At 50.4% G+C, this 23,844-nt stretch overlaps 3 protein-coding genes across 4 annotated transcripts; all 3 read left to right on the plus strand.

Annotated features, from left to right (window-relative positions):
- The first annotated feature begins 5,710 nt into the window (after window positions 1-5,710).
- Window positions 5,711-8,268, plus strand: HOXD10 (homeobox D10). Its single transcript, XM_032989758.2, has 2 exons — window positions 5,711-6,452; window positions 7,827-8,268. Exons 1-2 carry the CDS (start codon window positions 5,711-5,713, stop codon window positions 8,102-8,104), a joined length of 1,020 nt encoding a protein of 339 aa, XP_032845649.1. The 3' UTR covers window positions 8,105-8,268.
- Window positions 8,269-11,875: 3,607 nt separating this feature from the next.
- On the plus strand, window positions 11,876-13,494 carry HOXD9 (homeobox D9). Its single transcript, XM_032989760.2, has 2 exons — window positions 11,876-12,713; window positions 13,143-13,494. Exons 1-2 carry the CDS (start codon window positions 12,062-12,064, stop codon window positions 13,382-13,384), a joined length of 894 nt encoding a protein of 297 aa, XP_032845651.2. The 5' UTR covers window positions 11,876-12,061; the 3' UTR covers window positions 13,385-13,494.
- A 4,477-nt stretch (window positions 13,495-17,971) lies between these two features.
- On the plus strand, window positions 17,972-20,220 carry HOXD8 (homeobox D8). 2 transcript variants are annotated; one of them, XM_032990125.2, is made up of 2 exons: window positions 17,972-18,834; window positions 19,430-20,220. In XM_032990125.2, the coding sequence occupies exons 1-2, from the start codon at window positions 18,288-18,290 to the stop codon at window positions 19,723-19,725; spliced, it is 843 nt and encodes a 280-aa protein (XP_032846016.2). In that variant the 5' UTR covers window positions 17,972-18,287; the 3' UTR covers window positions 19,726-20,220. The 2 variants fall into 2 exon arrangements, with proteins under 2 accessions (XP_032846016.2, XP_042640033.1); XM_042784099.1 differs by having other exon boundaries at window positions 19,433-20,220.
- Window positions 20,221-23,844: the final 3,624 nt, after the last annotated feature.

The following is a 23,844-nucleotide window of genomic DNA, read 5'->3' on the forward strand; positions in this document are numbered from 1 at the left end:
GAAATTCTCGCGTCTCTCCCGAGCCTTAATCCACAGGGCGAGAACGAGTCGTTTGATTTTCTGTTCCCTGCCGTGCTTTAACACTCTATTTTAGCGGATTAATACGCCTTTAAAATGCTCAGGCACCGCAAAAGAGGACCGCGGAAAGCGAAACACCCTAGTATTAATCTTGCATAAACGCTCCCTGATAGCAGTTTTAAGTTTCTCTTCGGAAAGAAAGGAAGAAACCCATGACCGGGAGCGAACCGAGCTGAGGAGGCAGACCCGGGAGAGGAGGCAGGTCCCGCGTGCCTGGCGGCCGGCGGCCACAGGGGGGCGCGCCCACGCGCGACAGCCCCGTGCCCGGCCGCTTCCCCTCATCAGCATTCCGCTGCTAATAAAATATCTAATATATAAGTAACGATAAGATTTCAGGGCCTTCCAAATGAGAAAATAAAGCATCAAAAAGATTTATTAAACAAATAACCCATAACCGTGACGTGCGGGAGAAATATGCCACTTTAAAAGATTTTTTTTTTGGGGGGGGGGGGGGGAATCGTAATCTTTTATAATGCATCCGAGCTTTAAAAAAAAATCCCATAATTTTGAGAAAGGAAAAAAAAAAATAAAAAACACCAAGCCGGTCATATTCAGAGTTCGTTCCCTAGAACGAAAATCTATTTGCTTCTTTAAGGACAGACTTAACGCGGATGGAACAAAAGTAATATAAAAGCCATGCGTTTCCACAGTTTATCTCGATTCTTATTCGAGGCTTTTCTTAAATAAACCTCTAGGTACAGAAAGCGTAATTTTAAAACCGTATTTTATTTAAAGGTGAGATTAACGTTAGATCCTGAGAGTGCTTATTTTTTGAAAGAAAGAGAGACTAAAGCGTAAAGAAGATATTTTTAATATCCGAACATCACCTTGCCAAGGCATTGCTGAATGAAATTCCTCTCCCTAAAAGTACTATGGAGATCTATTAAAATGAAACTAGAGATTAGAAAATTAAAGTGAAGCTTATGAATTTCCTGGACGCTCGCCAGTGACCGAGCATGTTCCGTTTTTCTGGTTTTCTGTTTTATTTTTTCCCTCCAGTGCTCACTTTTGGTCAGAATCTGAGGAAAGAAATGGCTTCGCTGCTTTCTGCTTATTTGCAGAATTCATCGAAATCTATTTCACGTTGGCTCAGCCATATTCCGCATTTTTAAAAGCCCCGTCTCTCGTGAAAGCATTTGTTGGCACTTTGTCTACTAGGCTGTTGGGGTTGGGTTGTTTTGATTCTGTTTTGTTTTTTTTTTTTTGGGTTTTTTTTTTTTTTTTAGAAGTTCATTGTTAACACTTTCCTAGAAATAGCCTTTCCGTCGGTAATAAAATGGCATTGTACAATCTGAAATCCTTGGGATCCCTGACGCCAAAGGTAGCCCTTGCAGGCGCGGCTGGAGCCCGAAGGAAAATCCCTTGGTCTCTCGGTGGAGATACCCATTTCGAGAGGGAAACGTTTAGCGAAGTTTTTGTGTGTGTTTGTTTTCCTTGGCATGAGAGTGCTCCTTGTGAGAGCTCACACCAACCCCAAACCCATTAGGCTTCGTACGAGGTGCTTTAACCCCTCGCAAATTACAGTGAGGCCGATCTCAGCGAACGTGAACGAGTGATGGGAGCCAGGATGTGTTGGTAATTAAAAAAAAAAAAATATACCGAAATATGGAAATGCTGGTTTATTCTTTTTTGAATCATCGTGTAAATGTGATGGTTCTGTGCGAGTCCATAATCTCTTTTTTTTTTTTTTTTTTTTTTTTTTTTTTTTACCCATTTCTCTGTTTTATTCCTTTAGACAGAAAAGGCTGTGAGCGATTTCCAGATGTCTTTGGGCTTGTCCTTTAAGGAGAACAAAAAGGGCATTTGCTTATTTTCTGATTAAACTACAAATGCGGCAGGAATCTGCCGAAAGATAAATGTGCAGCCCAAATACCGAGGCTGAGGGCTGCATCGGTGACCAAACCACACGCTAAAATCTCATCATTCCAGATATGCACTTCTGTGTGCACAGAAATATAGAAATACAATAGAGGAAGGGGTGAGGCTTCGGGCGAAGCTGGGAGTACAGTCAGTGCTACTGTGCGATCCCCACGCTCAGAAATAACACCTTTGAAGAAACGGCCAGCGTGCTATTTTGTTTATTTTATAAGCTTTCATATTTAGGAAAAGTCATAATGTCGTCAGTATGATCCCCCACCCCCCCTTCCCCCGCCCTCAGTCAAAATAATCCAGGGAATCTGAGCCCTCAGTCCAGACGCCGACTCTTTCTATGAAAATATGGCACATAGAAATCTGGGCAGCGTGACAGTTGCATTATTAAAAGAAGAAAGGACACGATATCGTAGCCAATTTTTATTTTCTTAAATAAAAACTACTCTTCAATCTCTCTGCAATATAACAGCGTGGCATAAAATATACAAACCACTCTTTTAAAGACACCCTAAATAAAATGATGAAATCGAGTAAATGAAAGGAATTTTACTAAAAGCTTCCTGGGTTCCAGCCTGTTTTTAAAATAAGATATTTGCAGCAATACCTTTGTTACTGAAGGCATCTGCAAAATATCTAGCCTCTTTCGTACCTCCCATCCCCCTCCCATAATGAGACACAAACACAGCAAATTGCAGCTGTGAGAATCCTCAGAACAGCCGAGAGAAAAAATAATCATATCACCAGTAATAAGGTTTAGGGAGATAAGGCAGTGAAAATTAAGCCCTGCTGCCACGTCTGGTAACCTCAAGTTTTTAGCCCTGACATTTGCTAAAGGAGAAAACTGTAATGTCCACCTATGCTTTATTACAAACAGTAATTTACATCTGCATGGACCCATTGGTTGGTTTTTTTTTTTTTCCTTCCCTCGTTCGGAAAAATATGGGGCTCTGAGAGCAAAACCTTTATATTAATGTAGATTGTATATCTCATTTATTGCACAATATTGATTTATTTATTAATGTTAATTACTTGATTCCATTTTAATATGATTTAAAAGAAGAGTGACATTAAATGCCCAGAGCCTAAGTCCCCAGTTCCCCGGTGGCTCTCGCATGTTTATTCAACTTCTATTTACATCAAACTTAAACTTTCCTACTGTTCATTTTCAAGAAAAAATTGCAGCCCGTTTTTAAAAACCCTCATGATTTATCGCGAGCGAAGGGTCTTACGGAGCCGCTTGCCAGTCCTGAGTAGGATATTTAAATCATTATCCTCACAGCCATCATCTGCGTATCCGTCTAGTGACATGCAAGAAATTCATATTTTCAATTAAAAAAAATCAAAGCGCCCTCATGTCTAATCAGGAGCCAAGAAGTCAGCTCCTCCAGCACCAGCCGGGCTGGCGTGGAAGGAAAGCAGCTCAGCATTTGCTTATTGTTTTAACTTTACTGTTGGGCAAAACCGGCTGCAAACCTCTGGGCGAATACTTCAGCTGGGATATATATTTCTGGGACCCCCTTTTCTTAAAGTGTAAATAAAGATTATGAAAGAGCCATTTGATGGGCATAAAATTCCTGATTAGATTTAACAGTCGAGGCTTAAACTGCGTCAAGGAAAATAGTATTTTGTTTCTTTAAACTCGGTGGGTTGTCCGGGCTGTTGTTGAAGAAGAGGAAATTGCTAGAAAGCGCGGGGGGGACCGCCGCGCTCGGAGGGAGCGTCGTGGGCTCCGCCGCAGCTTCTCCCCGGCTCAGGCAAATCTTAGCAATGGCTCTGATAATGATCTTAAACAGCCAGCTCGGCGGAGAGCCCCTTCCTCTGCTCAGCCCTCGGCGGCGGGGAAGCATGCCCGGAGAGGGCAGGGGGCTGCGCCAGGCGCAGGGATGCTGCGGACAGAGCTTGAAAGCAGCGAATATCACGAAGGTAATATTTAAACTCCCCGGCACCCCAGAAGCTGGAGGCTGCAGCTATAAAAGACACTGGCTCTTAACCTGACAATGATGTTGTATTTGAACAGCTGCGATAAGGTTTTAAAAGGTCTGTCTCATTGCCACAGCGAAATTTTAAATAGGGTTATTGTTTCCAGCAGTGTAAAGTGTACGGTAAAGTGCAAAACAGCCAAATGCCAGGAAACAGGGGAAAATTCAAATCCACGCGGGTGCAAAACGCATGGTTTCAACTGTGCGAAAGACGCATTTAAATTTTTTAAAATCCTTTCACGTGCTCGCCTGCTCTTGGGGATCTGAAAGGGTGTTTTGGTGGTAGAAAGGCCCAAAATAAACAGACGGATGGATCCGAAAGAAAAATTATCAACAAGTTCACTTTGTGTGCGTGAGAGTCCTTGACAGCATTAGTCCCAGAGAAGAAATACTCCAGTTTGAGAACAGTTGGGGGGGTGTGTGGGATAGAAATAAAGAAAAAGAGAAAATAAAAATAAAGAAAAGGAAAGGAAGGGAAAAGAAAGAGAGTGTTAACCAGTTTGTACCATCATTATTTAAAATGTAATAGCTCCGGGTGTAAATATGGGTACGGAGAGGGGGGGAAAACAGTGAAATACGTTTAAAATGTTGGGACTGAAAAATCTGATTTGCCATACAGACAGTTACTGTTGCCTTCGGTGGTTTGTTTTTTGTTTGTTTTTAATAATACAGATGCATTTATCATTCTTCTTCTTTAAAAAAAAAAAAAAAAAAAAAAAAGGAAAGGAAAAGTTGCTCGAAGAGGAGTTGCAGTGAGGATATGAGTTTCTGTATGTTTTTTAATGAGCAACAGTACAGAAGGAGAAATTATCTTTATGACGGTTTCCAGGGCAAGTGAAAAACCCACTTTTTTTTCCCAGGCGGTCGGGAGAGAGCATTGTAAAATAATTTTAGGAATGTAGCCTCCCTATAAAACTCGAGTTATGACAAAAGTCTAGCTTTTAATATTTGACGATTTGTGTTAAAACAAAAATTGACCTTCTTGGTTAGCAGCGAGGGAAAAAATCAATAGTATAATTTTCAATAATTCATAACGCGAACGCCATTATGCTAAATCTTAACTATTAATCTTATCCTTTACAAAGTCTCGATTGATTTGTTAATAAAATATCTTCCCGTGCGCGGCAACAGAGGGTATAACTCTTGAAAAAGCTTCAGAAGCAAGAAAATTACCAAGTAGCCCAAGAATGTAGATGAGGCTTTTATTGATCGCCCCTGATTCTCCTTAATACGCATTAATAAATCCCGCAACCTTTTGTCCCCGCACTTGTCAGGAGCGGGGCTTTTACAGGAGCCATCGGGGGCAGGCGCGGTTTTTCCGCCGGCCGCGCCGCCCGGGGCGGGGGGGTGTGTGTGTAGGGGGGGGGGGGGTGTGGGGGGGAGGATGTTCCGCGGGCTGAGGGACGTGTGTGCGTGTGTGTGTGTGGAAGGGGTGTGTGGGGTGTGTGTGTGTGTGTGTGTGTGTGCGCGCTGGGGGGGGGGGGCGGCGCGGCGGGGCCCGGCGCGGTGCCGCAGCGCGGGCGCGGGCGCGGCGGGGCGGGCCGGGGCGGTGCGGTGCCGGCGCGGCGCCTAGGGGGCGCTGTTGACCGCGGCGGGGCGCGGCGGGGCGGCGCGGCGGGGCGCGTCAGCGGCGGGGCGGCGGGGCGCGGGGGCGGCGGGCGCTGCCATTGGCCCGCCTGTCATGTGGTCGCGCGGAGGCATCCGCAATTACACGGGAATGTTTTCCTAGAGATGTCAGCCTACAAAGGACACAATCTCTCTTCCTCAAATTCCGCCCCAAAATGTCCTTTCCCAACAGCTCTCCTGCCGCTAATACTTTTTTAGTAGATTCTCTCATCAGTGCGTGCAGGAGTGACAGTTTCTACTCCAACAGCGCCAGCATGTATATGCCACCTAGCACAGACATTGGGACGTATGGGATGCAAACCTGTGGACTCCTTCCGTCTCTGGCTAAAAGAGAAGTTAATCACCAAAATATGGGTATGAATGTACATCCTTATATACCTCAAGTAGACACTTGGACAGACCCGAACAGATCTTGTCGAATAGAGCAACCTGTTACACAGCAGGTCCCCACTTGTTCCTTCACTACAAATATTAAAGAAGAAAGCAATTGCTGCATGTATTCCGATAAGAGATCCAAACTCATTTCTGCAGACGTCCCTTCCTACCAGAGGCTGGTGTCTGAATCATGCCCCATTGAGAACCCCGAGGTTCCCGTCCCAGGATATTTTAGACTGAGCCAGACCTACGCCACTGGGAAAACCCAAGAGTACAATAATAGCCCTGAAACGAGTTCAACTGTAATGTTACAGTTAAACCCTCGCGGCAGCTCCAAACCGCAGATATCTGCTCAACTTCAGCTGGAAAAGAAAATGAATGAAAACCCGACCAACCAAGACAGCACCGCTAAAGTCTCTCAAGTGGAAAGTCCCGAGCCCAAGTCCACGTTGCAAGACGAGCGGAGCTGCCTGCCCGAAGGCTCCGTGTCCAGCCCAGAAGTCCAGGAGAAGGAGAGTAAAGGTCTGTATTACCGAGTTTAAGCCGTGCCGTGGTGTAACTCCAACACGCCAGCACCATAAAGCACGCTCGAATATACTAACGAGCATCACAGCCATCACATTTAATGATAAGGAGTATCGGGCTGCAGGTGCTGTTGTCTCTGAAGATTTTGGCAGGCAAAAATGCCACACAAAAGGGTCCAAAGATTTTCTGTAGAGATCTGCCTCTCTCGTGCATGCAGACCGCCTCTGTGATGCGGGGAATATAGCCGTGTGCTCCTTAATGCGCTGCAGCAGCCAAAAGCAGCCCCATACCTCTAAAAAAGCAGGTCTGGAGGTTGTAAAATACGACCAGCTCAACTTTCTCTTGTAATATTTCGCTGATTTTTTTTTTTTTTTCCACTGAGCCTTACTGCGGTTTGATTGCATTTAAAGTTAATTACGATCCTATTAAAATAGGTGAGGAATAGGTGCTACCAGGTTGGGTAAAGTTGGAAACAAATGCACAATGAAAACAGCAGCCCGCTAACTGCCTGGTCCAAAGGTGGAATATTTCAATGTGGTGCTTTAGATAACCTTGGGTTGGTCTCCAAAAGTGCAACAGTATTTTGAAATGCGTTTGAAAGCTAAAGGTGGTGGTAATCTGAATTTATTTTTCCTTTAAAAGTGCACTAAAGCCTTCCTTTCGAACGGCGTGTCTCAAAGAATCCCAAAACGGGAAATTTTCTCCTAGCAAAATGTACTTTGCAACCTCTAGGTCGATTTATACCATACGTGTGCATGGAGACTCTCTTTATCTCAATTATATTTAACTGCCCAGGTCTAGGTTGATGTGGGGCAGATTTCTTTCTGGTGGGGGGAAAAAAAAATTCTGAAAGGAAAATGGAAAGAAAAAAAAAAAAAATCCGAGGCAGAGGGTGTTAATTTCTTCTGTATCTTTTTTGGCTGCGAAAACGTCTATGTCTGCTCCTAGGTGTGCTTGTGTAATTCAGCTGATGGATGGGGGGATGCTGCTTTAAAATACAGTGCGAGGGTATTTTGTAATGGGGATATTTTCGTAGCAAGTGTCGTGGAAGCCCGAGGCGGCCATGGCGAGACTAGACCCGTTAAAATGTGGCCATGGGGCTGATGGCAGGTCAAATCTTGTTGAAATGCTAAACGCCAGCTGAGAACTGGAGAGCCCGTTTCTGGCAGGGGCAGGGTGCCGTGCGGCGGGGCCGGGGCGCCCAGCCTGGCAGCAGGTCCCTCGCTGTGCCCACACCTCACCCCAGCTGTGTTTCATGCCAACATCCACCATATCTGCCAGACACTGCAGAGGAGGGGTCATGGCCAAGGGTACACTCTAACAGCCTGAGGTATTTTTGATTTTTTTTTTCTTCTTCTTTGATTTTGATAGAGGAAATCAAGTCTGATACTCCAACAAGCAATTGGCTAACTGCAAAGAGTGGCAGAAAGAAGAGGTGTCCTTATACTAAACACCAAACACTGGAATTAGAGAAAGAGTTCTTATTCAATATGTATCTCACTCGAGAGCGCCGTCTAGAGATCAGTAAGAGCGTAAACCTCACTGACAGGCAGGTCAAGATTTGGTTTCAAAACCGCAGAATGAAGCTCAAGAAGATGAGCAGGGAGAACCGAATCCGGGAACTGACCGCTAATCTGACCTTCTCTTAAACCCTAACCCCGGGGGGGGCACCAGTGAGGAATGGGCACAGCACCGCCACTTGCTAAAGGCAGGAGAGACTCTGGCAAAACCCGGCATTTTCCAGTTTTGTTTTGTTTTTGGTTTTGTTTTTGTTTTGTTTTGTTTTGTTTTTCTGATAGAATGTGACTCTTCGTCCTTCTTTTAGCGCTGCAAGTGAATATGTATTACTATGACGAGTATATATAAAACCTAGCACGTGTAATTTATTTTTGTTCTCATCGTAATGCAGGGTAACTATTATTGAATATTATCATTTGGTCTTAACTTATTGGAACTGTCGAACATCCAAGCAATGTGACTTTTTCATGTTTTTACTAACAAAATGGTATTTATGTGGGGCTGTTACACGGGCCATAACGTTTTGAGTACATTCAATACTTTAAGAAAAAAAGGGGGGGGGGAAACTTCGGGGGCGGGGGGAAAGAGAAGCACATTATAATGTAACTATCCTCTCAAATGAACTTAGAGATTGTCCTTCGTAAAATGGAATATTTCCTTCTTCTCCATTGTAGACATTTCCTTGTGGTGCATATGTGGAATAGTAGTCGTTCAGCAGCAATATGTCCTTCTTGTGCATGTTCTGTTCGCATGTATAATGCAATAAACTCTGTAAACTACTGCGGTTCCTTTGGTTTTCTACAAATGTTTAAAGTACGGATGCAGGATGGCCTCCTGATCTCTCTCTATCAGCAGCTCTTTGGAATGATGTACCTTCTTTGCCATTTTCTGGTCTTTGTGTGTGTCTGCCTGGTTTTCTTTCTTTCTTTCCCCCCTTTTTCTTTTTTTTCCCCCCCCTTCCTTTTTTTTAGGGGTGGGGTGGAGACTGGGGCGGGAAATGATGTAAACCTAATTCATTTATAATTGTGCCTGTAAACAGATGATTAATTGATAAAATGTTGTGTGATGTTCGCAGTCTGACAAAGTGAATGCAAAAAAAAAAAAAAAAAAAAAAAAAAAAGAGAGAGAGAAAGGAAAAAAAAAAAAAAGAAAGAAAAACGCAGTAAAATATTATGACCTAAACTGGACATCCTCATCCAATCAACTCATAAATGGTAAGTGATAAAAAAAAATCTTTCTACTACAAGCTGTCAGCAATATGTGTGTCATTTTATTTGACGTTCGTATGTTGATCTAAAAAATATCAGTCACTGAGTGCTTACAATGTGTAGACTTTGATTTCTTGTCTTTACTCGCTTAAAAAACCCCTATCGTACCAATGCAAATCTGGGTGGAAGTAGATGTTAGTGAGTTCGGTTCTTGGTCAGCTCAAGAGCTTTCAGAAGATGGTGGATGGGAAAATATTCCCTCAAACATCTGGCAAGGTTGTCTTTTTTGAGCAGAAACGCTCCCAAGCTGCTTACAAAAGTGCACCAGCCTCTTCAGACCTACTTTTGTCACCCTGCACCGTTTCTGTTTGCTCAGAGATCGTTTTATTTCGCGCAATTCCATTTTAGTAGCACACAACCAGATAATGAAGTTCACGACTCTTAACCCTTTCTGTACATAGCTGAAAAATGTTATTAGTAGGGCTCTGCACTGGAAGCTGAGGAAGGGCGTGTGTGCATGAGAGAGAGCGGGTGAGTGCCTGTGTGAGCAGAAATACTAAGCAGAACTGCAAATGGCTTGCAAATGAACATGACTCCAAATTGAAGTGCAAATACTTGGGCATACTTTCACCTTCAAACAGTACTGGAAAAATAGCCTGGCTACTGTTTGCGCTGGGAAACCAGCTTGCTCACAATCAACTCCCATTCCTCCCCTAAGCAGTTTCTAAATCAAGAAATGAAATGCAAGATAGTGCCAATGTTGTCTGACTTGGTGACACTGATACTGCTTATATTGCAGCTGGTGGCGTTGAAATTTGCTCTCTTTTTGCTCGTTGATATTTAATTTAAGCCAATGCTTTCTCATGTGCACGTTTACTCGTAAGGCAGAGATATATTTTCCTCAAATCAAAGAATCATCATTTTGAAGCTGCGGGAGCCGCAAGCACGTAGGTATGTTGTGCTTGCTCTCGTTTTGAAAGCAAACAACAAAACGGTGCTCAAAAAAAATCCTCTTTGCATATTGCGTACATTTAAACCGTCTTTTCTTTTCCTTTAAAGATACGCGCTACATCACCAAAGAAGTTTCAGCAGTGGGAAGTAATTAGCTGGCTCCATACTAAGTGTTTAACGTATATAAAATAGGAGGCTCACTCTAGCCTGCCTGCTTTATCAATTTATATCTGTGTGAAGCGAGGGGCAATTCTTCGCCATACCACAAACCTTGCTTCTAGAGAAAAATATAAGAGAATCATGAAAACGCAAAGGAAAATACTAAAGTGAGATGACAAAAAAAAAAGTGGAAAAAAAAAAAAAAAAAACCCAGAAGGAAAAAAACCCGAGAGAAGAAAAAAGGAAGAAAACAACCTGAGAGAGTAATAAATCATTAAATAAACAGGAATTTCAGTCCCTTCCTCATAACGGCCCGCGGTAGGAAGTGCCTGCTCGGCGCCGCTGCCCGTGCCCCGGCGGGCTGTGCTGCGGGTCCCACTAACTCTGTGCGTTTCCTCCAGATCCCGACACAGCCACCGGCCCCCGCTCGGGAGAGCAGGCGTGGGCAGAAGACCGTGGGTAATCGAGTTTTCCGTACTAACCGGGCACGGCTTGGCTCGGGGAAGGATAACCGGGCCGGGAGGGAGGGGAGGAGAGGGGAGGGGAGGAAAAGAAAGCAAAGCGGGCAAAAATCTCACGTAGGCATTGAACGTGGCCAGCGCGGCCCGGCCCGGCTCGTCCTGAACTAGGGGCGGAGGAGGCAGCTCTTGGCGGCGAGCGGGGGGCAGCGGGAGCTCCGCGCCCTCCCGCGGGCCGGAGCGCGCCCGCCCGCCCGCCTCCGCTCCTCCGGGCAGCGTTTGCCCGCGTCCCCTCCCGGGCCGCGCCGGGCACCAGAAGGGGGGCTGTGTTGGAGCTGCGTAGCCCCAAAGTTTCGCAGATACAGGAGCATGTGTTCAGCCACACGTCAGTAGAGCTCGGAGACACAGTCTTTGCTGTTTCCATCCGTCCATTTTATTAGGGACACATTAATCTATAATCAAATACACCTCATAAAATTTTTATTGAAAGGCATAAAATCATTACAGAGGTCTTCCACCTGTTTTAAAAACAACACAATGGGCATCTCTTTTAAAAAGTGTATCCTTTCCATGGAAACTTTCTGTCCGGGGGTGGGGGGAGCGGATAATAATACCCGCACATGCTCTGAAATATGGAAGTACCGCAATGTGCTTTTACTGTAACATTTTCCTGTTTTATGAGAAGTCGTTACAGTCCCAGCTTGCGATGGTTTGTTTTTACAGGCAAGAATCCCCCTTTCCCAGCGGGTTTCCTCAGCAGCTTGGAGTGTGATTAGCAAGCCAAGGCTGTTGGATTTATTTAAACACCCTGCCTCTCATTGATTAAGAAATGAATGGCAGAAATCACCCAAAGGAGGTGAAGAAATAGTCCGCGCCCGCCGCGGCCGTGGGCTGCCAGCGCGGCCACGCCCGCCGCGCCCCGGGCAGGCAGGGCGGGCAGGCGGGCAGCGAAGGCGGGCAGGGCAGGCGGGCAAGCAGGGCGAGCAGGAGGGCGGGCGGGCGGGCAAAGCGGACGGGCAGGGCGAGCGGGCGGGCAGGGCGGGCAGGGCGGGCGGGCGGCCCCGGCGCTGTCCGGGCGCGCAGCCGGCGCGGCGCGCTGTGCGGGGCCGTTGTTGATGATGATTTTTTTTTTAATCACAGCAGCCCCAGTTTAGCGGATTGATTTACTCGCAGTATTGGTAAATATGATCACGTGGGCCCCGCAACCAATGGTTGAGGGTTGCAGTCTGCAAAATACTACGATTGTTCTCCGGGAGGGTATCATATACAGTTAACAGTGTAACCTTTTATATGACTAAGAGGGGAGCCTAAAATGTCGTCTAGTGGCACCATAAGTAACTATTATGTCGATTCTCTCATAGGCCATGAAAGCGAAGAAGTTTACGGGAGTAGATTCGTCCAGGGAGGTCACAGTGCGACCTCCAGGCCATCAGGTGTTGCAGAGAGTTCAGATTTTTCCTCCTGTAGCTTTGCACCAAAATCCACCGTGTTCTCCACCTCCTGGTCCACGGTTCACCCTCAGCCGTCTGCGGCAATGACCGGGATCTACCACCCCTACATGCACCAGCCCCACTTAGGGGCAGCCGACGCCGGCCGCTACGTGCGCTCCTGGATCGAGCCCTTCCCGGGCTTCCCGGGCGGCGGCGGCGGCGGCGGCGGCGGCAGCGGCGGCTCCGCGTCCAGCTCCGGCTCCTCCAACGGGCGCCACTACGGGATAAAGCCGGAGACGGGAGCAGCCGCCTCCTCGTCTTCCTCCTCCTCCTCCTCCTCCTCCAAAAGGACTGAGTGCTCCTCGTCCCGGGAGTCCCAGGGGATCGGTGTGCCCGAGTACACGTGCAGCTCCTTCCTCCAGGAGCCCCGGGAGAAGGCGGCTGCCGGCAGCTCCAAGGACCCCGCCGCCTGCAGCCACAACCCCAGCCCGAGCAGCGATCTGAAGGAGGAGAAACAGCAGCAACTTGACCCAAGTAAGTAAAAAAAAAAAAAAAAAAAAAAAAAAAAAAAGGGGGGGAGAGAGAGAGGGAGAGAGGCAGAGAGAGGGGCAGAGAGAGAGGGAGAGAAAGAAAGAAAGAAAGAAAGAAGAAAGAAAGAAAGAAATTGCCCCTTTGATTTATTGCCGAAACCTGTAAGGCTCGAATGTGCAAAACTGATAGTTTTACTAACCTATAAAAACGTCTAGACGCCTACCCCAGCGCAAGCAGCAACAAGCACCCATAAAAGACTCCACATAACCACCTACCATCAAGACATCATTTGTACAGTAAACAGACTGGGGCATTAAGGCTTTTATGATAATTCCTCCAAAGTTGTGAAAACAGTCCATCCTTCGTTAAATTAATTTAACGACCTTTCTCTCCCCCCCGCCCCCCGTTCCCTATATACCTCCCTTCTTCTAGATAACCCTGCAGCAAACTGGATCCACGCTCGTTCAACGAGGAAAAAGCGTTGTCCCTACACAAAGTATCAAACTCTGGAACTGGAAAAGGAATTCCTCTTTAACATGTACCTCACCCGAGACCGCCGTTACGAAGTAGCTAGGATTTTAAATCTCACAGAGAGACAGGTCAAAATCTGGTTTCAGAACAGAAGAATGAAAATGAAAAAGATGAACAAGGAGAAAGGCAATAAAGGAGACTAACGCTGGGGTAGAAAAGCAGTTGGGGGATATTGTTTTAGTTTTGAGTTTGGGGCTTTTGGGTTTTGTTTTGGGTTTGGGTTTTTGGTTGTTGGGTTTTTGGTCTGGTTTGGTTTGTTGTTTTTCTGGCTTTTTTTTTTTTTTTTTTTTTTTTGGTTGGCTTGATTTTATTCTTCCTCTGCCCCCTCAGTCCCCATACGTTTCTCCTCCTTCTCCCGTGCCCCCCACCCCAGGACCTTTAAATCAATCTGGTCTTTTTTTTTTTTTTTTTTTTTTTTTAGATAGAAGTGAAACGTGGTCTATGTCAGGTATTTTGGGAAATTTTGTCTTGCTCGCCAACGTGTTTTGCAGAGTCGCTTCATCCCCCCCTCCTCCTTCCCAGACCGTTTGGTTGGTGATATTGTGAGTGCACGTTAGCTTTGGGAACTCTATCTGATGTTAAATGTTTGACATGTTTCTTAAAAGTGATGTAGTCTAGGTAGTTACTTTGCCAAAATTAAGGTAAGGAAATTAATTACAATTACGATAATAAAATATACATTAAATTACAGTTGCTTAAATCAGTGGGGGTGCTGTGTTGTCCACGATTTACTAAGAGGAAACCTTACCCAAAACCTCTGCTTTCTAGGTCTGAATTTCGCTCCTTCGCAATAGATGCCACAGCGAGGCCACGAGCTATTCCCCCCCTTTAGTGCACTATTAGGAGGTTGTCTCATCCTTGAAGCCGTTCGCAATAGGCCTAACGTCTCCCGGTCCCCCGGCTAGCTGGCGTCCCTGCCCCCGGTGACTGTTGTATTAATTAACCACCCCGTGTCTCGAACTACGGACCTGTTGTAATTGTTGTCAGTTATTACACAATAAAGTCTGCCGTGACCGAACGACAGCGCTGCGGTGAGAGGAGAAATCTGTGCGTCCCTCGCGATGCCCTCTGCGCCGCCGACCCCACCGCGCAGCCCCCGCGGAGCCCCCGCGGAGCATGCCGCGGGCCGAGGGAAAGCCCGGCCGCGATGCCGGGCCAGCAGCACCTCTGGCAGCCACAAAGGCCGGAGAAAAATCATCCCCCCCCCCCCCCCCCGAAAAAACCCCCCGACATCTGCTGCTGGAGGTCAGTGGCGAGAGGCCGGCCGCGGCCGCGCAGTGTAGGTGCGCTGCTGCCCCGCAGCTCCCGAGCGCCCTGAGTGCTTTTGTCTTTGCAACATCAGCAATCTCTTGGGATAATTTAGGAAATATTTCCCCCCTGACCCTCCAGAGCCAATGGAGCAAAACGATGTCTATTCACTTAAACCTTTTTCTTTTATTTTTGTTGGTGTTTTTTGTTTTTTTGTTTTTTTTTTTTTTTTGGGGGGGGGGTGGAGGGTGTCTTTTCTAACCTCTGGGCTCTGTAATCTGAAGGTTGGGAAGCTCTGGGGGGACAAGGCTGCTTCCAAATCTTCGGCTTTGTTGGCTCATTTAACAACGCGTCTCATGCCTTCTGCATTTATAAACACACATGACTTTATCAAGATAATTGAGATGAAGTTCATTGTAAAAAATGCTTTGTTTAAAGAGCAACCATTAAAATGAAGGACCCGTAAATATTTACGAGCAGTTCGGTTAATTCAAGATTAGGGGGAGAGCTGAGAGACCTGGTGTTTAATGTTTTTTACCTCTGTTAAAAAAAAAAAAAAAAAAAAAGGCAAAAGCATGCAGTGCCAGGAAAAGGTGTTGCATTGCTTCCCATCCATTGTCGAGAAGATACCTATAATTCTTTTAAAACAGGAAGAACCGTGGTATAATAAAACCATTGAGATGGCTAGACGTCTGGACCTAATGAGTTTACGATATGCTATGGCGCTTTTCTTTGAAACCACCTTATTTTGATGTTTGTGTTTGTTAGAGAGGAAAAAAAACCCAAAAAATGCAGACAAACCAGGTCTTAAAATCTTGGACTATAAATTTCAATATGTCACCGTTGGGCCAAGGCAACAGATTCAAAAAAGACCCGAAGGTCACGAAACTGAGAGATTTTACAAAGTGCACTGATTTGTTGAAATGCATTTTAATTAATATTCTACTGCGATGAATTTCACGATGTTAGCTTCCGTATTTTCGAAAATAACCATGGAGGGGGGGTAATGTATAACTATCAACAAGGCAACAATATTCTTGCCAAACACTCTATTATGTTGATTCCAGGAGAGGCTCTGGTAAGAAATTGTCACCCAGCCCACACAAGCTCTTTTTAATATTTTATTTCAGGCAGATTGACAGATTTTTATCTTGTTTTTTTTTTTTTTTTTTTTTTTGTCCCCTTTGTTTACCTATTTCTAATGTTGTGTGCGTTTATTTCAAAATGGCAGAAAGAAAACCAAATGTCTCGAAAGACGAAATGCAGTTCTTCCATGGAAATTACTTTAGTGTCAAACTGAACAATAATTTAATTCCTACCCGTTGGTTGTGTTAATATATGTTTGTACATATGCACAGTCGCGTGCACACGCACACGCATTATACCGAATAATTCACAGGCATGTGTGATGAATGGGGGAGGTGAACAAAGATTCATCTTTACTTTCGTTTACATAAATCAATCCATAAATACATAAATGCATGGGCAAACAAAATAACATGTTCAAGACAAAAACGTATAACTCTGAGACTACCACACATGGAGAATTCTTGGTGTAATATGTGGGGAAACATGATCGAAAACGCGATAGCAGCTCTCTTCAAAGCTCAGGCGTCTTTCCTGGCTGCCATGTGTAAACGAGGCGCATTCTTTGTATGCAGTTAATTATAGCACTGGCAAAAAAAAAAAAGAGGGTCACCGAAATGTGCGAAGAAAATGGCACTGTAAACTCCGACCGACCAAAGGAAAAAAAAAAAAAAAAAAAAGGAAAAAAAAGAAAGATAAAGGAAGAAAACCCACCCAAACCCAGAAAGCAAAGGAAGAGCCGCTCACCACGGAGCGCCCCGGCGGAGCCGTGCGGAGCTTCTGGCGGAACCGCCGAGGGGGCGGCGGGCCCGCGGGCCGCGCGCGCAGCGCGGGGCGGGAGGGCGCTGCCTGCTGCCGCCGCCGCGCGCCGCCAGAGGGCGCCCGCGCTCCACCCTAGCGCCGCCGCCGCGCCCCGCTCCGCGCCCCGCGCCCCGCTCCGCGCCCCTGGCCGCGCGGAACCGCTGGCGCCGCAGCCCCACGCGGGTGGCGGTGCTGGCCTGTGGGACAGGCGCCCCGGCGGGATGAGGATGGGGAGGGGCGGGGGGGTGGTGCTGCACTGGCGCGGATGCGGGAAGCAGCCGCTGCCCCTCCGCGCCCCTCCGCAGGGTGAGGCGGTGTTTCTCTGTCGCCGCACCCCCCCCACCCGCCCCGCCTGGCCTCCTACCTTCCCGCTGCTCTCTTGCCAGGGGCTTTTGCTGCCGTCTGTCCCTGTCTACCAAAAACCCGTGTGCCTCCCCCGGGCCTTTCCCACCCCCACGCCTACCCCCGGGCTGCGCGGGGGTCCCTGGGCGTCCCGCCGGCTCCCCAATGGCGTGTGCCCGGGGCGCTCGTGTGCGGGGCAGCCGCGCTGCTCACCTGGACAGAGCGGGTTAATTGGTATTTGAGAGGAGGGGGTGGCGGAAGGGGGGCGAGGGGGAGCGCCGTGTGATGGAGAAGGAGCCTGCGATGCCTTTTATGTAACCACAAGTATTTTTTGTCAATTCACACCAGACGGTCACACGTGGCTCTGGCGGGGCCCGTATTATATTTCACCTACATTTTTCGTCTCTCTTCAGAATAGGGCGGACTCGAGCTCCTCGGTGTGTCTGTCCGAAAAGCCGGTTCCCACTGCAGGACGAAGCAGGGACGAGAGGACTGGAGACGGCGCTTCTCGGAGTGCGGGGAGCGCTCCCTCCGCGCAGGCGGCCGGGCCGCGCTCCCCCCGCGGGGGGCGGCTGGCCGAGGAGCCGGGGCAGCGCCGGGCCTGCCGGGCAGCGCCTTCCTTCCTTCCTCCCGGAGAACAGGGCTCGCTTATTTCGGACCGCGTCCCCGAGCGGTGCTAACCGTTCACCCACACATTTTTTTTTACTATTTTTTTTTCCTCCCTCTTTCTGCCTCGGTAATGACGTCCACCAAGAGTGAAATGATGGAAAGTATATTCATAGGCATGATTTCCATTAAGTATCAATTAACCTGGAGCCTCAGCCATGCGTGCACGGCGTCAAGGGTAAATGTGCATCTCATTTCCCAGCGTTCTGCTCGCCTGCAAGGAAATGCCCCGGAGGGCCCGCTGGCACCGGGGCTCGGCCGCTGCACGCTGCCGCCCTTCGGACCCCCCCAGCTGCCCTCGCCGACACCCCCGGCTCCCTGCACCGGGCAGCGGCTGCCTCGGCGGGGCTCTGCCCTCCCCGGCCGGCGGAGCAGGCCCCCGCCGCAGTGCTCAGCCGCGGCCCCGAGCCCCGGGCAGCGCGCCCGCGGTTATCGCGCGGGATCTGCGCGGCCGCCTCGCCCCTGCGCGACGGGGGTTTCGGCGGCTCCTGGCGAGCGCGCACCGGCGGGGGGGAGCGGGGGCGCGGCGGCTGGGGTGGATCCGGGCAGGGCTGGGCCGGGTTTTTTTCTTGCCTGAGGAGCGGCACATGTAAACTGAAGCCAAAAGTCCCCCCTGAGCTCATGAGCGTGTGTGTGTGTGTGTGTGTGTGTGCGCGCGTGTGCGTGCGCGGGCTGCTGTGTGCCTAATAGGAAATAGTAAAAGCAGTGAGGCAGGTCATTTTGGGAGCGATTATATTCCAGTCCTGGTCACCACATACACGGAGAGCAGGAGCGGGGAGAGCACAGGCGAGCGGCGGCGGCATGAGCGCGGCGTAGAGGCACCGGCGGCGGCGGCGGCGGCGGCGGCGGGAGCAGCGCCCCGTGCCCGCGCCCGCGCCCCCGCCCGCCGCTGCCCCCTCCCCGATGAGCTCCTACTTTGTCAACCCGCTGTACTCCAAGTACAAGGCGGCGGCGGCGGCGGCTGCGGCGGCGGCGGCGGGGGAGCCCATCAATCCCCCGTACTACGACTGTCACTTCGCGCCCGAGGTGAGCGGCCGCCACGCCGCCGCCGCCGCCGCCGCTGCCGCCGCCCTGCTCTACGGGAACGGCGCGGCCGCCGCCGGCTTCCCGCACCCCGCGCCCGGCGGGGCGGGGGGCGGCGGCGGCGCGGCCGCGGACTTTTACCACCCGGCCGGGGGGAGCCCCACGGCCGCCTACCAGCCGCCTCCTCCTCCCCCCGCCGCGCCTCCGCCTCCTGCCCCCTGCAGCGGGGTTACCTGTCACGGGGAGCCCGCTAAATTTTACGGATACGATAACTTACAGAGACAGCAGATTTTTACGACACAGCAAGAGGCCGAGCTGGTACAATATCCTGACTGTAAATCGTCCAGTGCTAATATTGGCGAGGAACCAGACCACTTAAATCAGAGCTCGTCTCCTGCTCAAATGTTTCCCTGGATGAGACCACAAGGTTGGACGCAGTCAAAAATTTGCTTCCATCTCACGTCTGAGTTTGAAACTTTCTTTTCCTCCTCCCGCTTCTTTCTCGCTGCCTCTCGCTCCCTGCCTCTGCCTCCCTTCTCTCCCTGCCTCTCTCCCCGCGATTCCGATCACCGCGGTGCCTTGCGATAATAAAGCGATACAGTGAGCAAACAGAAACCTCTGCAGAAGGTGGCTGCCACCCCAAGAGTCGCCTTAAAGTTGCCTCTCGGACTCAGCGGCGGAGGGGACACTCTCGCCCCGCTCCCGCCGCCACTGCCGGCGCGGGAAGGGCGCTGGGCCGGGGGGGTGCCGGTTACCGGATAATAAAGTGACCCTGTAAACTCGGTCCCGTAAACCCCGGCGCGGGGGAAGAGCTGAGGCCCTTTGTGCATCTGCTAGCGCTATTTTTCCCGCACTTATGCGCAAAGCTGTGGGCTCCTCCGTGCCCCCTGCTTTCTCTCCCTGCTTTTCCGGGGGGCTTCTCTCGAGGGATTTCCAGAGGGATCCGAGCCCCGCTCCCCGCCTGCGCCTTGTTTTGAACGACCACACCAACCTGCAAAACCCTGTGTTTTTGTTTTAAACAGCAGCGCCGGGTAGGAGGAGAGGAAGACAAACATACAGCCGATTCCAGACTCTAGAGCTGGAAAAGGAGTTCCTCTTTAACCCCTATCTGACCAGGAAGAGGAGGATCGAGGTGTCCCACGCACTAGGACTCACCGAGAGGCAGGTAAAGATCTGGTTTCAGAACAGGAGGATGAAATGGAAAAAAGAGAACAACAAGGACAAATTCCCCGCTTCCAGACAGGAGGGAAAGGAAGGGGAGGCCAAAAAGGAAGCACATGATCTGGAAGAAGACAGAGCTGAAGGCCAGACGAATTAAATTTTGCCCTAAAAGCCTTTATGAAAGGCTATCAAAAATAACCAGTGCCATAGCCCGACATCTTGGCCCGCTTCCCCCTGTACATGGTCCTGCCGTGGGACGAGTGACTCCGTGTCCCTCCGCTTGACATTTCTCTGCTTCGGGTGCTTCAGTTGTTTGTGGTTTTGTTTTATTGTTTGTTTTTAACCGTATCCGGAACAATCTCTAGATTTAACAGTTCACCTACTTCTTTTGCAAATTTGATACAGAGTTTGTAGCAATACATTTCTAATGATATATATAGAAATATATATTTTTTTCAATCTTAAAAGACAGTGATTGCGGGAAACGACATAAAATTTCGAATAATAAATACCAATAAGCAAGACATTTAACAATGCTTTATTAATCAAGACAAGTGCACTTGTACTATTTTAATTCTTGTTCTTATCTTATGTGGAGTAAATTAAATAAATTTAATAAATTTGAAGAAAAGATCTTAGAAATATATTTAACCTTCTGCTATTGATATTTGATTAAAATAAACCAAATTTATTAAAATATAAAATGCATCGGCTTCCCGATATTCTTTTTGTATTCCACTCCTTCAGTAATCTTCAGAGCCACCCTGCGTCTGGACTAACTCCCGCCTTTCCCCCGTCCTTCCTCCGATGCTGGGTGTTCCTGCGGGATCTGGGAATAGCACATTGGGCACAAAACCTGGGTTTCTCTCCCTGCCGCCTGCACACTCCCTGCCACCACCATTTCGGGGGCCACCGGCCACGGACTCTGCGGGCCCGCGGTCGAAGCAGCGGCCAGCGGGGACTTCGGCCCCACCTGCGGCCCGAGCCCACGCTGCGGCCCGGCCCTGGCAGCCCCCTCGACGTGTTCGCCTGGGCGCTGCCTTGGCCTTTTCCTAAGCCCGCCCCACCCCCGACCCAGGGGGGCCGGGGCCGGCACACGCTGCCCGTTACCCCCGCGGAGCCGTTCGCTGCCAGCCGCGCTGGGGCCCCCGCCGGGCCCCCGCCGGCCCCGAGGGCTGCTCCCACCCGTGTGGGGCTTCCAGCCCGGCCACGCAAACCGCGGCCAAACCGGGCCTAGCCTCCCCCTCAGATGGCGAACGAGCAGAAACGCAAAGCTTTTGTGGCCTTGCGTGGGGATTTCTCAGAAGCTGGAATGCTTAGCGGTCCGAAACCACGCTTAAACGGAGAGAAAGGCATTTCCCTCCCTCCTCCTTCCTCCCCCCCCCCCCCCCCCCCCCCCCCCCCCCCCAAATATTGTTGCACGGCTTGGGTGCGTTTCCCAGAGGAGGCCGCAGCCGGCGAGGGCAGAGCCTGCCTCATGGTTCCCCGCAGCCACGGCAAGAGAAGTCCGCTCTGATCAGTAAAACGGTTTAATTTATCTCCCCCTCTCCTCTCCCTCCCCTTTCTCCCGCTCCGCGGCGGGGTCCCGCAGACCGCGGTATCTGAGAGGGCGGCCGAGTGCAGTGCTTTTTAGGAACAGCAGGCAGAGGGCTGAGGTATGAAGTATACATCCCTACCAAGATTTCTGCGTCATTTTTTCCCCACCGCCTCACGCCCCCTTAAGTGATGGTTCCGTGAAGGGAACCGCAGGGACCCGCCAGCCGCTGCGACAAAAACGAAGAATTTATATGATCTGCCCTAGAAACGACAGTGTTCCCGACAGAGCAGGGACCGAGACGGGGCCCCGCTCGGATACACACAGCCAGGGGCCTGGGGAGGTGCCGGCCGCAGCCGTGCCCGCCCGGCGCTGGGGCTCTGCTCCCGCACCCACCGCCCCGTTACCGGGAACACGCCCGGCCCGGCGGGAACCTCCGTCCCCGGGGTCGGGATTTGTACGGCCGGTTTGGTTCATTTCGTTTCCCTTCCACTTCCCCCCTCCCTGCCACCGAGTCAGGCACGCTTCCACTCCTGCAAAGCGCCAGCTCTAGAGGGAGGCACAAGCAAGCGGAGCTATTGTTCTCGGTTTATTTTAATCGCGTAGTTGGTTAAAGGTTGTAAACGGGGGGGAAACTGCAGCAAAGCGGGGAAGTAAACATTTTGCTGCATGGATTTGCATAAACACACCGGTACGCCCAGTGTCCGGGAAGGATGGGGGGTTGGTGGCGGCGCGCTTAAGGAAACCTAGTCGCTTGATGCGTAAAAAACCCTCGCTTTTTCAAAATAATACCCGTTGCCGGTTGCACCGGCATGTTGGATGTCCGGGAAGGGAAAAAGCCTCTTTCTTGTGCTGCGCTTGCGGCCGAGCCTCGGCCGCAGCGGGGTCTCGGCAGGTCCTGCCCTGGGGGGAGCGGGTCTGGGGCCACCCGCTGCACACCCGCGGGGGGAACGCAGACCAGAGACCTTCACATCAGAGCGGAACACTTTCTGGTCTAATATTTGTCCGGGAAAGAGCTGCTGCCGTATTTGGTTTTAATTTCCAGACAAAGAGAATAAAATTAAAATATTCCTGAAGAAGTTTCCGTTAGCGTCGCTCTCCCTGGGCCGCCTGGGAACGCAGCCATGCAGGCAAAAACTGACTTCCTTGTGCGCACATCATTTGCGAAGGCCTAGTGGTAACTGGGGAGCGTCCCTGATTTATTTATGAAGAAAAACAAAAAATCGCTGTAGTTGTTAAGGTATTTTCCCCAGTAGGCTGTCAGCTGAACCTCTCCCTCGTTCGTACTTGGAGTCTTGCTAAGAAAAAGAAAAGCGGGCCAGAAATTGGCCCGGGCGGTCAGTAAGACGCCGGTAAAAACGGAGCCATCGAGCTCCGGAGCAGACAGCGGTATTTTGGCAGGGAAAAGTCGCAGCTGAGTGGGTCGCGGAGGCAGCGGCGGTGAGAAGCCCCCTGCGACGGCCGCAGCGCGGATGTACCGCGCCTTTGGTTTCTGCGGAATTTCTCCGTTCCCATGCCGAGCTGCTCTGCGCGGCCACGGGTGCCGCAGAGTCACCGCGGAAGGTGCCGGTGCCTCGGCCGGGGAACGCGCTGCACGCGTGTGATATTCACGGGTGTGCAACTGCCTGAAGCAGCGTGTTAAAAATACCCCACATATTTAGGAGTGTTTATTTTTGTTAGCTGTGTTTTCGAGGCAGGTACAAGCAACACAGAGGCCGCTGACGGAGGACTCTGGCTACTCTTTGAAACAAAAGTTGGGCAAGAAGCACAATATTCCGTCTCCGAGCCAAGAATTCCCTGTGGACACGGGGCCGTGTTTTAAGCTTTTCGAGTACTTTCTAAGAATCGGATTTTCCCTGGTGGTGCCCCAGGTCCGAGCGCCTCCGGGAAGGTTTTCTCGGGGGCGGAGGCAGCTGCGCCCGGGGTGGCTGCGGGCGGCGGGGGCGCGATGGCAGCGCCCGGCGCAACCTGTGGGAACCGCACACCGGGAGGGGGGGAGAAGCGGCTCGGACTATTTTTAGGCCGGCGACGTCTTCGGCTTCTGTAGTGGGCGCTAAAGGAAATGCGGTTTCTTTTAGGGCCCGGCGGACGGGGGGGGGGGGGGGGGGGGGCGGGAAGCGGGTAAAGCCCCCTTTCGTTGGGGCAAGACACGGAGCCACCGGCACAGCACGGTCCCCCCCTTTGTGTGGATCCGCGACAGCTACGCGGGGGCTCGCCCCGTTTTCCGCTCCCCGCGCGGATCTTCCGCTCCCCGGACGTGCCCGCGGGGCCCCTCCACCGCGCTCGGGGAGGCAGGCCGCGGGCAGGCGGGACCGAGGATTCAGTAAAAGCGCAGAGCGCAGGCGAAAGAAACATGGCGCTGAGAAGCAGTATGTGCAAAATCCGCAAGGAATTGCAGTAAATTCCTTTTTGTTTGAAGAAAATTTACAACTTGGTAATAGACCTTTTTATGACCTATTTGGGCTCGTCATTGGCTGCGGCTGGTCATGTGCAGGCAGCGAGCGCTTTCATGGCCTTTTCCTGATTTCCCTGGCGAATTTCCCCCTGCATTCTGCCTTCAGAGAGCCTCAGCCCCTCTTTTTCTAACCTTTGTCTAGACTGAGGTGTATGGCAGTCGCCCTCATGTTTGTGTCCCGCGCCCCGAAACCCGCGGCCGGTCCCGCCGCCACCTCTCTGACACGTCCCCGGCCCTGCGCCGTCTCCTCTCCCGCGCCCGCGGGGGGATGCGCGGAGCCCCGCGCC

This window comes from Tyto alba, unplaced genomic scaffold (genome assembly GCF_018691265.1).
Source record: "Tyto alba isolate M040663 unplaced genomic scaffold, T.alba_DEE_v4.0 Super-Scaffold_7, whole genome shotgun sequence".
NCBI lineage: Eukaryota > Metazoa > Chordata > Aves > Strigiformes > Tytonidae > Tyto > Tyto alba.

Bases quoted from the DNA above. Each gene is read 5' to 3' on its own strand.
- HOXD9 (XM_032989760.2), top strand. From the start codon at position 12,062: ATGTCGTCTAGTGGCACCATAAGTAACTATTATGTCGATTCTCTCATA. The intron at 12,714-13,142 runs GTAAGTAAAAAA...CCCTTCTTCTAG, and splicing joins ACAGCAGCAACTTGACCCAA to ATAACCCTGCAGCAAACTGG.
- HOXD8 (XM_032990125.2), top strand. From the start codon at position 18,288: ATGAGCTCCTACTTTGTCAACCCGCTGTACTCCAAGTACAAGGCGGCG. The intron at 18,835-19,429 runs GTTGGACGCAGT...TGTTTTAAACAG, and splicing joins TCCCTGGATGAGACCACAAG to CAGCGCCGGGTAGGAGGAGA.
- HOXD10 (XM_032989758.2), top strand. From the start codon at position 5,711: ATGTCCTTTCCCAACAGCTCTCCTGCCGCTAATACTTTTTTAGTAGAT. The intron at 6,453-7,826 runs GTCTGTATTACC...TGATTTTGATAG, and splicing joins CCAGGAGAAGGAGAGTAAAG to AGGAAATCAAGTCTGATACT.